This window comes from Schistocerca nitens, chromosome 2 (assembly GCF_023898315.1).
Source record: "Schistocerca nitens isolate TAMUIC-IGC-003100 chromosome 2, iqSchNite1.1, whole genome shotgun sequence".
NCBI lineage: Eukaryota > Metazoa > Arthropoda > Insecta > Orthoptera > Acrididae > Schistocerca > Schistocerca nitens.
Window position 1 is genome coordinate 577947281 of NC_064615.1, and position 15783 is coordinate 577963063.

Genomic DNA, 15783 nt, shown 5'->3' on the forward strand with positions numbered 1-15783 from the left:
ACCTATCCATTTCCCTTTTAAAATTTCTAATCTACCTGCCCGATTAAGGGATCTGACATTCCACACTCGGATCCATAGAATGCCAGTTTTCTTTCTCCTGATAAGGATGTCCTCTTGAGTAGTCCCTGCCCAGAGATCCGAATGGGGGACTATTTTACCTCCGGAATATTTTACCCAAGAGGACGCCATCATCATTTATCCATACAGTAAAGCTGCATGCCCTCGGGAAAAATTATGGCCGTAGTTTCCCTTGCTTTCAGCCGTTCACAGTACCAGCACAGCAAGGCCATTTTGGTTATTGTTACAAGGCCAGATCAGTCAATCATCCAGACTGTTGCCCCTGCAACTATTGAAAAGGCTGCTACCCCTCTTCAGCAACCATACGTTTGTCTGGCCTCTCAACAGATACCCCCCCCCCCCCCCTTCGCCGTTGTGGTTGCACATACTGCACGGCTAGCTGTATCGCTGAGGCACGCGAGCCTCCCCACCAACGGCAAGGTCTATGGTTCATTGGGGAGGGGGGGGGGCATTTATACTATTGGTTTTGATTAGAAATTGCAGTGGTCCATTAAGCTCCAAGATTCCTGACTTGCCCCTGTAAACTCTCTAATTTGTGAAAGAAACTGGCACTTGTCTTTACACCTCATTTCTTGTAGTGATGGAATTTGGATGCTAGATTTGTGTGTCAGTTTCTTTAATTTTCTGGTTTAATTGCAATAATGTGATCTGAATAAGTAAGAAGTTAAGTTTCAGCCTCTTCAGAATAGTGTCTACTATGGTGAACAGTTCTTCTCATGCTAGCCTTCAATAGTGGATCAGAAAAGAGCTAACTACCACCAAGATCTATTAATTGTAAATGACTAAGATGAGGGACAGTAATCATTTTGCAATAAAACATTTAAACAATTTTAAAGCACTGACATAACAGTCCTTTGTGTAACTTAATTGAACATCTAAAATGTTGAGGCACATGAGCCTGTTTCACTCTTGTGAAAGAACACAACATAATAAGACCACATAGCTAAACAAGCAAAGTTTCTTTCACTTTTTACATAGCTGCTCATGCTAGAATATAAACTGCCTTAAGATATTTTTATAATATAACATAAATGGACAGATAAAAAAAAAAAATCCACTCACCAAGCAGCAGCAGGGGCACGCACACACACACACACACACACACACACACACACACAAAAGGTTAACTTTCACAAGCTTTCACAGCCAGTGGCTCCTCCTTCTGGTGGAAGAGTTGAAGGGGAAGGAAGAGAGGTGAAGGAGAAGGACTAGAAAGGTTTAGGGAAAGGGATACAGTTTAGAAAAGTCCCCCAGAACCCTGGATCAGGGGAGACTTACCAGACGGGATGAAAAGGAAAGACTGATTGATTGAATAATCAGTCTTTCTTTCTCATCCCATCTGGTAAGTCTCCCCCGACACTGCTGAGTGACTTTTCCCAACTGTATCCCTTTCCCTAAACCTCAACAGTCATTTCCCTTCACCCCTCTTCCTTCACCTTCAACTCTTCCACCAGAAGAAGGAGCCACTGGCTCCGAAACCTTTTGAAAGTTCAATGTGTGTGTGTGTGTGTGTGTGTGTGTGTGTGTGTGTGTGTTTTCCCCTGCTGCCACTTGGTGAGTAGATTTCTTTTTTATCTGTTCATTTACATTATATTATCAATAACTGATTATTTTCATTGAGATATTTTGAGTATGAGAACCAGGGCTATATTTCGGGTGGGGGGGTCTTAATGTTTTAGAATAAGGCATTCTTATTAGACATAAGCAGATATTCTGAGGTCATCAGGATGTGATAGTAATGTTAGTAGTTACTTGATGTGGCATGTACAGTGTATCAGAAAGCCTTTCTTTTTGTATAATCTGACTTGTTCTTCATTCATGAAGGTTTTCCTCTGACTTGGATTCACGGTGTGTGGAGAACATTCAGCTGCATCTAAGTATGCCATATGCACACTGTATGCACATATCCGTTACTGATAGAATGGGATTGTCAGGATCAGTAAATAATGCCCTTGAATATCTGACAATGAAACTAGCCTTTACAAATAGCTTCAGGTACATGAATATGTCACTCACTTCACCAAAAGAAATAACTTCCATAATAAAATCTTTAAAAACAAAGCATTCTAGTGGTTATGATGGAATATCAACAAAGTTAATTAAGGCATGTTCTAGTGAGTTTAGTACAATTCTAAGTTACTTGTGTAACCAGTCAATTATAACTGGAACATTTCCTGACTGGCTAAAATATGTAGATGTTAAGCCTCTATTCAGGAAAGGGGATAAAGAGATACCATCAAACTACAGACCGATTTCACTTTTGCCAGCATTCTCAAAAATTTTAGAAAAAAATAATGTACAGGCAGCTTCTCAACCATCTGACCACAAATAACATATTATCAAGAACACAGTTTGGATTTGTGAAGGGTTCTGATATCGAGAAGGCTATTTCCACCTACAGTGAAAACGTACTTAATTCATTAAATAACAAATTACAAGCAGCAGATATTTTCTGTGATTTGTCAAAGGCATTTGATCGTGTGAACCAAAACATCCTTTTAAATAAATTAGAATTCTATGGTGTCACGGGCAGTACTGAAAAATGGTTCAAGTTATACCTCGCTAACAGGAAACAAAGGGTGTCAGTGCAAGGGACTAGTGAATTAAGTCATCAGTCATCATCAGAATGGGAAGAAATTACATATGGTGTCCCACAAGGATCCATCTTAGGGCCATTGCTTTTTCTTGTGTACATTAATGATCTCTCATCAGTTACACTGCCAGAAGCAGAGTTTGTTTTGTTTGCAGATGACACAAGTATTGCAATTAATGATCTCTCATCAGTTACACTGCCAGAAGCAGAGTTTGTTTTGTTTGCAGATGACACAAGTATTGCAATAAATAGTATGTCGGGTGTAGTTCTAGAAAGATCTGCTAATGATATTTTCATGAATATTAATAAATGGATTAAAGCCAACTCACTAACATTAAGCTTCGAAAAGACTCACTATATGCTATTCAGAACCTGTAAGATGTTTCCACCCAGCATAAGCGTGAAGTATGAAGAAGAGCAGATAGAAGAGGTTGACAGTCTTAAATTCCTGGGATTGCAACTTGATGATAAATTCATTTGGGAGCAGCACACCACAGAACTGCAGAAATGCCTTAACAAATCTGTATTTGCAATTCGAGTGTTGGCTGACATAGGCAACATAAAAATGAAAAAGCTTGCATACTTTGTCTACTTTCATTCCATAATGTCATATAGTATAATATTTTGGGGTAACTCTTCAAGTGAAACAAATGTTTTCAGAGTCCAAAAGCATGTAATATGTATTATTTGTGGAGTAAATTCACAGACGTCCCGTAGAAACCTCTTCAAAGAACTGGGTATACTAACTACTGTCTCTCAGTATATTTACTCCTTAATGAAATTTGTCCTAAATAATATATCTCTTTTTCCAACAAACAGCTCAGTTCACACATACAATACCAGGAACAAAAATGATCTGCACAAGGACTTAAAAGCACTTACTTTAGTTCAAAAAGGGGTCCACTACTCAGGAATACTCATCTTCAATAATTTGCCAGAAAACATAAAAAATTTTGTTACAAATAAAGATCAGTTTAAAAGGAGCCTGAAAGAGTTACTAGTGGCCAACTCCTTCTACTCCACTGACGAATTTTTTAGTAGAAACAAATGATGTATTGTATATATTCATACTATTAGTATTGTTATTTCAGCTTAAAAAAATAAAAAATAAATAAATATTGACATGTTCCACATTCACGAGGATCTCCTCAGCACGGATCTATGGAACGAAAAACAAATCTAATCTAATCTAATCTCCATTGCTGAAATTTTTCGTATCATCACCACATGATAATAATGGATTGAAGGTGTATTCTTTGAAAAATTTGTCAAAATAATCACTGAAGTCTAAACGATTAAAAATGTATTCATAGAGTGTAGTATTTCAAATTCATACTACTTATTAATTTCTGTGTGAAGAATGTTTAAATAAGTTTGCATCTTATACCATAGTTGACAATTTTTACATGTCAAGCAGATGCAGGAATTATGCAAGGGAATAATAATAAATCTTGACAGTTAATTATCTGTTGTAATAATAAAATCTATTGACTGGTTAGCTAGACAGTTAATTGCTCCACTGACGCAATCTACAGGAGCAGAAAAAAATGTAGAATGAATGAAAAAACTGTACATGAAAACTCTTGAGATGATGGTCATTAAAATTTCAAAGATGTTAATAAACTGCTTTAAGATTGAAAGTCACTGACTGGTTTGCTAAACAGTCCATTACCATAGAAAGAGTGAAACAAGAAAACAAAAATAATGGAAGTTGAATTAACCAGTACATGAAATCCATTGGACACTGAAAGAAATGGAAGTCGAGGAAGGAAACAGATCGAATGGTGCTAACAATTACAGTGACAAGGAAATAAACTAAAGGTGGTGGCTCAGTAAGGGGCAATCACAGAAGAGAACAGATGTTCATAAAGGATATTAAAAGAGGTGAAAAGGTAACTGAAGATGAAAAAGGAGAAAAAAGGTAAAAAGCTATGTTAAAAGATAATTATGATGTATTAGACACTGAAGCAAACTATACAGACAAAGAATTGGGAAGGATGAGTATACTATCATTACAGGTATAAACTGTAGGACCATTCCATTTTTTCAAAATGCTGATATTCTGATGTTACAATGTAACAGAGAATCTGAAGGTAGTAAGCAAGTTTCTTGTTATCATAATGTATTGGTAATCACTATACAAGAATCCATTGCAATGAAAGAATACAACAGGTCAAATTGAGAGTCAAAGAACGACCTCTGCCCTCTGCAGACAGTTTTCTACTGGCTGAATGATCAAAGAATGCTGGTATCAGAATTATCCTTTGAATATAAAAAAATAGTGTCCTATGTATTTTGTATTTACATCACCTGTTACACAGTTTTCACATTCTGTGGTATGTCAATTTGAAGGTTACCTCCTTTTATTTAAAACATAACACACTGGATTAATGCACAGAGTTTCTTATGTTATGTATATTACATTATGTTGTAGGCAACTGGGGATGCACTATTTAGTCTCCCAGCTTTTGAGACTTCACAACTGTGGTCAGATAAATTTCCTACTTACCTGTACAGTTTTGAACACAAAGGGAAGCAGAAAGGTGGACCTGAGTTTCTCACTGGTCTTCCATTAGTCCAACAGACACTGACACCAGCTCCCAATGAAGGTATGTACAGTTATTTTACTTGCTAAAATTTAAAACACTTTATGTTGTACAAATTGGAGAAGGAGCCATAAGTTAAGATAGTGATTCAAACAATGTCAAACTCTTTTTCAGTAAAATAATACTTGAATGCCTTGCTTTGCTGGTACTGCAAACAGCTGAAAGCAAGGGGAATCTACAGCCATAATTTTTCCCGAGGGCATGCAGCTTTACCGTTTGGTTAAATAATGATGGTACTCTCTTGAGTAATATATTCTGGAGGTAAAACAGTCCCCCATTCTGATCTCCGCACAGGAACTACTCAGGAGGACATCGTTATCAGGAGAAAGAAAACTGGTGTTCTATGGATGGAGTGTGAAATGTCAGATCCCTTAATCAGGCAGGTAGGTTAGAAAATTTAAAAAGGGAAATGGATAGGTTAAAGTTAGGTATAGTGAGATTAGGGAAGTGTTGTGGCAGGAGGAACAAGACTTCCGGTCAGGTGAATACAGGGTTATAAATACAAAATCAAATAGGGGTAATGCAGGAGATGGTTTAATAACAAATAAAAAAAATGGGAACATGGCTAAGCTACTGTGAACAGCATAGTGAATACATTATTGTAGCCAAGATAGACTTGAAACCCACGCCTACCATAGTAGTACAAGTTCATTTGCCAACTAGCTCTGCAGGTGATGAAGAGATTGAGGAAATGTATGATGCCATAAAAGAAATTATTCAGAGTTAAGGGAGATGAAAATTTAATAGTCATATGGGACTGTAATTCGATAGTAGGAAAAGAAAGAGAAGGAAAAGTAGTAGGTGATTGTGGATCTGGGATAAGGAATGAAAGAGAAAGCCATCTGGTAGAATTTTGCACAGAGCATAACTTAATCATAGCCAACACTTGGTTTAAGGCTGTATATGTGGAAGAGTTCTGGAGACACTGAAAGGTTTCAGATAGATTATTTAATGGTAATACAGAGATTTAGGAACCAGCTTTTAAATTGTAAGATATTTCCAGGAGCAGTTGTGGACTCTGACCACAATTTATTGATTATGAACTGTAGATTAAAACTGAAGAAACTACAAAATGGTGCTAATTTAAGGAGATGGGACCTGGAGAAACTGAAAAAACCAGAGGTTGTAGAGAGTTTCAGAGATAGCATTGGGGAATGATTGACAAGAACAGGGGAAAGAAATATACTAGAAGAAGAATAGGTAGCTTTAAGAGATGAAATAGTGAAGGCAGCAGAGTATGAAGTAGATAAAAAGGCAAGGGCTAGTAGAAATTTTTGGGTAACAGAAGAGATATTGATTTTAACTGATGAAAGGAGAAAATATAAAAATGCAGTAAATGAAGCAGGCAAAAAGGAATACAAATGTCTAAAAAATGAGATCAACAGGAAATGCAAAATGGCTAAGCAGGGATGGCTAGAGAACAAATGCAAGGATGTAGATGCATATATCACTAGTGGTAAGATAGATATTGCCTACAGGAAAATTAAAGAGACCTTTGGAGAAAAGAGAACCACCTGTATGAATATCAAGAGCTTGGATGGAAAACCAGTCCTAAGCAAAGAAGGGAAAGCAGAAAGGTGGATGGAGTATACAGAGGATCTATACAAGGCAATGTATTTGAGGGTGATATTATGGAAATGGAAGAGGATGTAGATGAAGATGAAATGGGAGGTATGATACTGCATGAATAATTTGACAGAGCAATTAAAGACCTAAGTCAAAACAAGGCCCCGGGATTAGACAACATTCCATTAGAACTACTGATAGCCTCGGGAGAGCCAGCCCTGACAAAACTCTACCATCTGGCGAGCAAGATGTATGAGACAGGCGAAATACCATCAGATTTCAAGAGGAATATAATAATTCCAATTGCAAAGAAAGCAGATGTTGACAGGTGTGGTAATTACCAAACTATCAGTTTAATAACTCACAGCCGCAAAATACTAACACGAATCCTTTACAGACAAATGGAAAAACTGGTGGAAGCTGACCTGGGGGAAGATCAGTTTGGATTCCTTAGAAATGTTGGAACACGCGAGGCAGTACTGACCCTACGACTTACCTTAGAAGATAGATTAAGGAAAGGCAAACCTATTTTTCTAGAATTTGTGGACTTAGGTAAAGCTTTTGACAATGTTGACTGGAATACTCTCTTTCACATTCTGAAGAGTCAGGGTAAAATACAGGGAACAAAACGCTGTTTACAATTTGTACCGAAACCAGATGGCAGTTATTAGAGTCGAGGGGCTTGAAAGGGAGTGAGACAGGATTGTAGCCTATTCCCGATGTTATTCAATCCATATATTGAGCAAGCAGTAAAGGAATCAAAAGAAAAATTTGGAGTAGGAATTAAAATCCATGGAGAATAAACAAAAACTTTGAGGTTTGCTGATAACACTGTAATTTTGTTAGACGGCAAAGTACTTGGAACAGCAGCTGAACAGAATGGACACAGTGTCTTGAAAGGAGGATATAAGATGAACATCAACAAGAGTAAAATGAGGACAATGGAATGTAGTTGAATTAAATTAGGTGATGCTGGGAGAATTAGATTAGGAAATGAGACACTTAAAGTAGTAGATAAGTTTTGCTATTTGGGGAGCAAAAGAAACTGATGATGGTCCAAGTAGAGAGGATATAAAATGTAGACTGGCTATGGCAAGGAATGTATTTCTGAAGAAGAGAAATTTTTTAGCATCGAGTACAGATTTAAGTGTCAGGAAGTTCTTTCTAAAAGTATTTGTATGCAGTGTAGCCATATACGGAAATGAAACATGGACAATAAATATTTCAGACAAGAAGAGAACAGAAGCTTTTGAAATGTGATGCTATGAAAGAATGCTGAAGATTTGATGGATAGTTCACGTAACTAATGAGGTACTGAATAGAAATGGGGAGAAAAGAAATTTGTGATACAATGTGACTAGAAGAAGGGATCTGAGACATCAAGGGATCACCAATTTAGTACTGGAGAGAAGCTTGGAGGGTAAAAATCGTAGAGGGAGACTAAGAGATGAATGCAATAAGCAGATTCAGAAGGATGTAGGTTGCAGTAGTTACATGGAGATGAACAAGCTTGCACAGGATAGAGTAGCATGGAGAGCTGGACTGAAGACAACAACAACAACAGCAACAACAACAATACTTGAATGAAAAGATCAGATTTTATTAACTCTAATGATAGTAGGGGCTTAAAAACTTTTAAATGTTTAAGTGTGTTGACTGTTCAGCTTTTATAATGTTCACTCACTCAGTAAGCAAGACAGAACATATATGAATTGAAAATGGCACTGAGGCAAAAGATAATTCTGTGCACTGCCTTATCTTTTCTTTTTTTTTTTTTTTTTTTAGAAAAATTTTCTTTAGGCCTAATAACATTATTTTTATTGCTGTTGTTGTTGTTGTTGTTGTGGTCTTCAGTCCTGAGACTGTTTTGATGCAGCTCTCCATGCTACTCTATCCTGTGCAAGCTTCTTCATCTCCCAGTACCTACTGCAACCTACATCCTTCTGAATCTGCTTAGTGTATTCATCTCTTGGTCTCCCTCTACGATTTTTACCCTCCACGCTGCCCTCCAATACCAAATTGGTGATCCCTTGATGCCTCAGAACATGTCCTACCAACCAATCCCTTCTTCTGGTCAAGTTGTGCCACAAACTTCTCTTCTCCCCAATCCTATTCAATACTTCCTCATTAGTTATGTGATCTATCCATCTAATCTTCAGCATTCTTTTGTAGCACCACATTTCAAAAGCTTCTATTCTCTTCTTGTCCAAACTATTTATCGTCCATGTTTCACTTCCATACATCGCTACACTCCATACAAATACTTTCAGAAACGACTTCCTGACACTTAAATCTATACTCGATGTTAACAATTTTGTCTTCTTCAGAAACGGTTTCCTTGGCACTGCCAGTCTACATTTTATATCCTCTCTACTTCGACCATCATCAGTTATTTTGCTACCCAAATAGCAAAACTCCTTTACTACTTTAAGTGTCTCATTTCCTAATCTAATTCCTTCAGCATCACCCAACTTAATTTGACTACATTCCATTATCCTCGTTTTGCTTTTGTTGATGTTCACCTTATATCCTCCTTTCAAGACACTGTCCATTCCATTCAACTGCTCTTCCAAGTCCTTTGCTGTGTCTGACAGAATTACAATGTCATCGGCGAACCTCAAAGATTTTATTCCTTCTCCATGGATTTTAATACCTACTCCGAATTTTTCTTTTTTTTCCTTCACTGCTTGCTCAATATACAGATTGAATAGCATCGGGGAGAGACTACAACCCTGTCTCCCTCCCTTCCCGATCACTGCTTCCCTTTCATATCCCTCAACTCTTATAACTGCCATCTGGTTTCTGTACAAATTGTAAATAGCCTTTTGCTCCCTGTATTTTACCCCTGCCACCTTTAGAATTTGAAAGAGAGTATTCCAGTCAACATTGTCAAAAGCTTTCTCTAAGTCTACAAATGCTATAAATGTAGGTTTGCCTTTCCTTAATCTTTCTTCTAAGATAAGCCGTAAGGTCAGTATTGCCTCATGTGTTCCAGTATTTCTAAGGAATACAAACTGATCTTCCCCGAGGTCGGCTTCTACTAGTTTTTCCATTCGTCTGTAAAGAATTTGTGTTAGTATTTTGCAGCTGTGAGTTATTAAACTGATTGTTCGGTAATTTTCACATCTGTCAACACCTGCGTTCTTTGGGATTGGAATTATTATATTCTTCTTGAAGTCTGAGAGTATTTCGCCTGTTTCATACATCTTGCTCACCAGATTGTGGAGTTTTGTCAGGACTGGCTCATCCAAGGCGATCAGTAGTTCCAATGGAATGTTGTCTACTCCGGGGGCCCTGTTACAACTCAGGTCTTTCAGTGCTCTGTCAAACTCTTCACACAGTATCGTATCTCCCATTTCATCTTCATCTACATCCTCTTCCATTTCCATAATATTGTCCTCAAGTACATCGCCCTTGTATAGACCCTCTATATATTCCTTCCACCTTTCCGCTTTCCCTTCTTTGCTTAGAACTGGGTTTCCATCTGAGCTCTTGATGTTCATACAAGTGGTTCTCTTATCTCCAAAGGTCTCCTTAATTTTCCTGTAGGCAGTATCTATCTTACCCCTTGTGAGATAAGCCTCTACATCCTTACATTTGTCCTCTAGCCATCCCTGCTTAGCCATTTTGTACTTCCTGTCAATATCATTTTTGAGACATTTGTATTCCTTTTTGCCTGCTTCATTTACTGCATTTTTATATTTTCTCCTTTAATCAATTAAATTCAATATTTCTTCTGTTACCCAAGGATTTCTACTAGCCCTCGTCTTTTTACCTACTTTATCCTCTGCTGCCTTCACTACTTCATCCCTCAAAGCTACCCATTCTTCTTCTACTGTATTTCTTTCCCCCATTCCTGTCAATTGTTTCCTTATGCTCTCCCTGAAACTCTGTACAACCTCTGGTTTATTCAGTTTATCCAGGTCCCATCTTCTTAAATTCCCACCTTTTTGCAGTTTCTTCAGTTTTAATCTACAGGTCATAACCAATAGATTGTGGTCAGAGTCCACATCTGCCCCTGGAAATATCTTACAATTTAAAACCTGGTTCCTAAATCTCTGTCTTATCATTATATAATCTATCTGATACCTTTTAGCGTCTCCAGGGTTCTTCCATGTACACAACCTTCTTTCATGATTCTTAAACTAAGTGTTAGCTATGATTAAGTTGTGCTCTGTGCAAAATTCTACCAGGCGGCTTCCTCTTTCATTTCGTAGCCCCAATCCATATTCACCTACTACGTTTCCTTCTCTCCCTTTTCCTACTACCGAATTCCAGTCACCCATGACTATTAAATTTTCGTCACCCTTCACTATCTGAATAATTTCTTTTATTTCATCACACATTTCTTCAATTTTTATTGCTATCATCAGCGTATTCCGATCTCCATATTTCCTTTTAGAAACATTGGTACATTTGTGAATTACATTTACTTGTAGTATAGTATCTTTATTTCTTTTAGTTTATATGAACCAAATTCAGAGTCATTGGACATATATGACTGCTCTGTTAGTATAAATTTATTATTACTTGATGTAACTCCAGTTGTTTTGGGTCACTTTCAAGAATGATAATGAAATTTTGATTTTACCATTTTGGCCCGTGCATATGTCACGGTACAACTATTAAATGCGTTTAGTGACTCATTTTTCCATGCTTTGTTGGACATTGTTCAGTCTCTTGTGATTGCCCATGCACCCCACTTAAGTTGTTCCATTATGTATGACCATAAAAATATGTTGTGCCCTCAACATATACCAGAAAATTTTAATTTTGAGAATAACTGAATCATCAACAATTCTGAGGGATTAGGTAAAGATTTCTCCAACTTAAACTTTGTATCAAATTAATCAGCAACATTTTTGTATACACTCTTGTATTTCCTCAACTCTTTCTGTGACAATTTGCATACCATTCACAAAGATTGTGTGATATCTTTATTATGCAATAAAAATGCATCTCTGCACTTATGACCTATTGAATTGGGGACACCTCCATAGTAGTATGTTGGCCTTATGAGAGTGGAGACTCATTGTAGCATATATTCTGACACCAATGGCAGTGGAATCCATGAATAGTCACTTGCCATCCATTGATCATAGAAGCAGATTGGAGCTGGTTCAAAGATGCACACATCTCAACAAATGGTGTCCCATATGTGTTCAGTAGGGTTGATAAGAGCAACACAAGCAATTTCTGTCTCTGGAATGTTCCTCAAATCATTCCGACAGAATAGAGAAGGAATGGAGTGATCCATCACCTTGAAAAAGGTACAGGCTGCCTGTAGGGTGCTGTGCATGAACAAATAGGTGCATGTGATTGGATAGAAGCTCCCTGCATAGTCTCCTGGTGAAAACTGATGGCAGACATAACAAGGATCTCACTATATCCCATAGAAACCTGTCCTAAATGAAAATATATCCAGCGATTGTCTGAATGATGTTCTGTTGGAAATCAGAATGCATGGTTATTAACAACAAAAATAATCAGTTTTTCACAGTACAATGTAATTGGAGAGATAAAAAGATATACTCACTAAGTGACAGCAGGCGAACACACACATAAAAGAAGATTCCATTTTTGCAAGCTTTAGGAGTCAGCGGCTGCTTCCTCGAGCAGAAAGGTTGAAGGGGAAGGAAGTGGGGTAAAGGAAAAGGACTGCAGGGACTTATGAAAAGGGATGGATTTTGGAAAAGTTGGCCAGAACTGCAGGACAGGGAGACTTACCGCATTGGATGAGAAGGAAAGAATTGATTGCTGGGGACTGCACCAGACGAGATTTGAAAACCTGAAAGCTTAAATGTAGAAGCCAGGGTAATATGCAAGACAGAGGTTAATGCTAAAATATCATGCATAAGCTAATAAGACTGGAAAGCTAAGTGCATTGTGCATAACAGAGGTGGGAGGGAGATGGAAAAGAACAGACAGGTCAGAAAACGAAAGAGGAAGAAAACTAAAAAAGAGTGAGGGAAGGAATAGTTACTGTGAAAAAATGATGAGATGGAAGAAATTAATGTAAATTAAGGCCAGGTGGATAACAAGAACTGAGGACATGTTGTAGCGCTAGTTCCCACCTGGGGAGTTCTGAGAAAGTGGTGTCTGGGGGAAGAATCAAGGTGGCACATGTGGTGAAATAGGTATTGAGATCACAGCTTTTATGTTGTAGAACATGCTCTGCAACTGGATATTGTGTGTTGCTGGTATATATCTTCTGTCTATGCCCATTCATCCTAACTGATAACTTACTTGTAGTCATGCTGATGTAAAAGGCTGAACAGTGTTTACATAACAGCCTCCGACACATGATATGCTATGTCTGTAATTTACAAGACATATCCAGTTTCTCTCTCTCTCTCTCTCTCTCTCTCTCTCTCACACACACACACACACACACACACACACACACACACATGTACAAGATATCACTCCAAACGCCTATTAAATATGGAACAGATAACATTCATGACTCCTTCAAAGTTTCCTGGTACGCACTGTTTAAATCATTTCAGTCATATATAAGTGATGATATTCACTTATCTCTACTCAGTGGCCCATAAACAAACTTGCTTCTATGTCAGACCAGTCATCCAGTTTTAGATACTTAGTGCTAAACATGCAAAGCTGGAGGGGTCCTCAGTTAGCAATAACTAATATCAGTAGACATACTGGAAGCAAACAAATGAAGGCTTTGACACACATTGGTTAGAAAGTGTAAACTTTGGAGTACCACAACAGCATCATTTAAAAAATTAAAGCAATGCCAGGAGGTAGTTATGATGTTATGTTTGATACTGGAAGCAAAACTAAAGAAAAACTGAGACACTTTAAAAGGGTTTGTTTTTTTGTGGTTTTAGGGCACAAAACTGCTATGGTCATTAGCGCCCGGTTTAAAAGGGTTTGTTGGCCTAGAAAAAAAAAGCATGTAATGAGTTAAAGTGGTGCAAGATATTTGAAATCTGTACAAAAAAAAGGTACATACTTTAAGGAAAGATGAGTAATGTACACTTTGTACAGGAACCAAGAGGAAACAATAAAGCTGCAAATGTTCAGATTATAAAAGGGAATAAGGCAAGAATGCTGTATTTCTCCTCCAGTATTCAACTGGTACATATAAGAAGCATTGACAGAAATAAAGGAAAGTCCCAGAAGTGGGATAAAGTTCAGAGTGAACAGATATCAGCAATGACCTTATCCTATGTGAAAATGGGAAGAAGTACTGGACCTACTTAATGGAATGAACAGTCTACTGAACATAGGATAGAGGTTGCAAATAAGCCAAAGAAAGACAAAAGTATTGAGGAGCAGCAGAAATGAGGTTAATGATAAACATCAATATTTGGGACCATGTGGTAGATGAAATTAATGAATTCTGCTACCTTGGAAGCAAAATAATGCATTGCAGACAAAGCCAGGTGATCAAAAGAAGACTAGCACAGTAGACAGAACACTCGTCACCAAAAGAAATCAATTAGTTTCAAATGTAGGCCATAACGTGAGAAAGAAATTTCTTAATATATACATCTAGAGCTCAGCTTTATATGTAAATGGACCAAAAGGTTTGAGTGTGGTGGTACAGAAGGATTGTGAATATTGTGTTGACTGGTAAGATAAGAAATGAGGAGGTTCGGTGCAGAATCAGTGAGGAAAGAAGAGACAGGATGGCAGAACATGTGTGAAGACATCAGAGCTTCCATTGCTGTTGAGGGAGCCATAAAAGGAAACAATTGAAGGGGAGACAAAGATTGGAATATTGTATAAAAGGAAAATTCTACCAAGAAATCTAATAAATATGAGACAGGATTGCTCTTCAGTACTTATCTTCAGGAGGTGGTGTGATTACTACTGTCAATAGGCATAAAAGTGAAAGTGATTACATTATCCTTGCTCAGAGAAGGAAGGAAGGAAAATTGGGTTTAACATTCCATCAACATCGAGGTCATTAGAGACGGAGAACAAGCTTGGATTGTGACAAGGATGACGAAGGAAAATGGCCATGCCCTTTCAAAGGAACCACCCCAGCATTTGCCTGAAGCAATTTAGGGAAATCTCTGAAAACTAAAATCCGGGCAGCCGGAAAGGGGTTTCAACTGTTGTCCTCCTGAATGGGAGTCCAGTGTGATAACCACTGCACCACCTCATCTGGTCCTTTCTCAGAGAGAAGAGAGGGATGTATTGGGGAAAGTTAAAAAGGAAAGGCTGTAGTGAGGATGATGGTAGCTACAGTTTGTGACAGTAACTGAATATGAATCACTTGTTTGGTAGAATGTTTCCAGAAGATAGTTTTGCCAAATCACTATAGACAGTTACAACAGTTAATGGAAAAACAAAATATTGCAGCTAGGACAGCACAAAAGGGTAAAAATTAAAAATCAAATCCCCATTCAGTGTTTTTTTTAACAAAATTTCCAAAAACTATTAAATAAAAAAGTAAGAGTTTGTCATGATGCTACAGGAACTAGAAACATCAAAAGTTATTACAACATAATTATATGTTGCACAGTAAAGAACTTCAATTATACGTCACATAAATTGAACAGATACACCTAGATATACAGTTGCAGTAATACATTACCGTACATGTAATACAAGGAAATGTTGAGTAGCACAACTGGAATAAAGTCCCAGATTCTAGATCTAAATAAGAGCTGCACTGAATGATTCTTTGAGTGCTATTCCTCAGTAATAGACTTGGAGACAAACAAGAGGCAATTCTAACTATGTACAGACTCCTAACACAGATTATGAGTAAATAAATAACCCGCAGCACCAAAAAATAATTAATCTAAAGTAATGAAATTTCAGGACTACCTTTGACTAGGTAACATATTTAAGTGATTAACATTGCAAGATGACAGGTTAATGTAAGTGTGAGATAGGCCACTGAAAATGTGAAATGTTGGTACCATTGTTACCATTAGAACTGTTAACCTGTTGGAAAAC

At 37.5% G+C, this 15783-nt stretch overlaps 1 protein-coding gene across 1 annotated transcript in view; it reads left to right on the top strand.

The window, feature by feature from the left end:
* Positions 1-15783, top strand: part of LOC126236626 (pyrethroid hydrolase Ces2a) — a 177085-nt gene that overhangs the window by 142703 nt on the left and 18599 nt on the right. The window contains exon 9 of the mRNA XM_049946073.1: positions 5106-5280. Within this exon, the coding sequence (XP_049802030.1) occupies positions 5106-5280 (175 nt within the window). The remainder of the gene's footprint in view (positions 1-5105; positions 5281-15783) is intronic.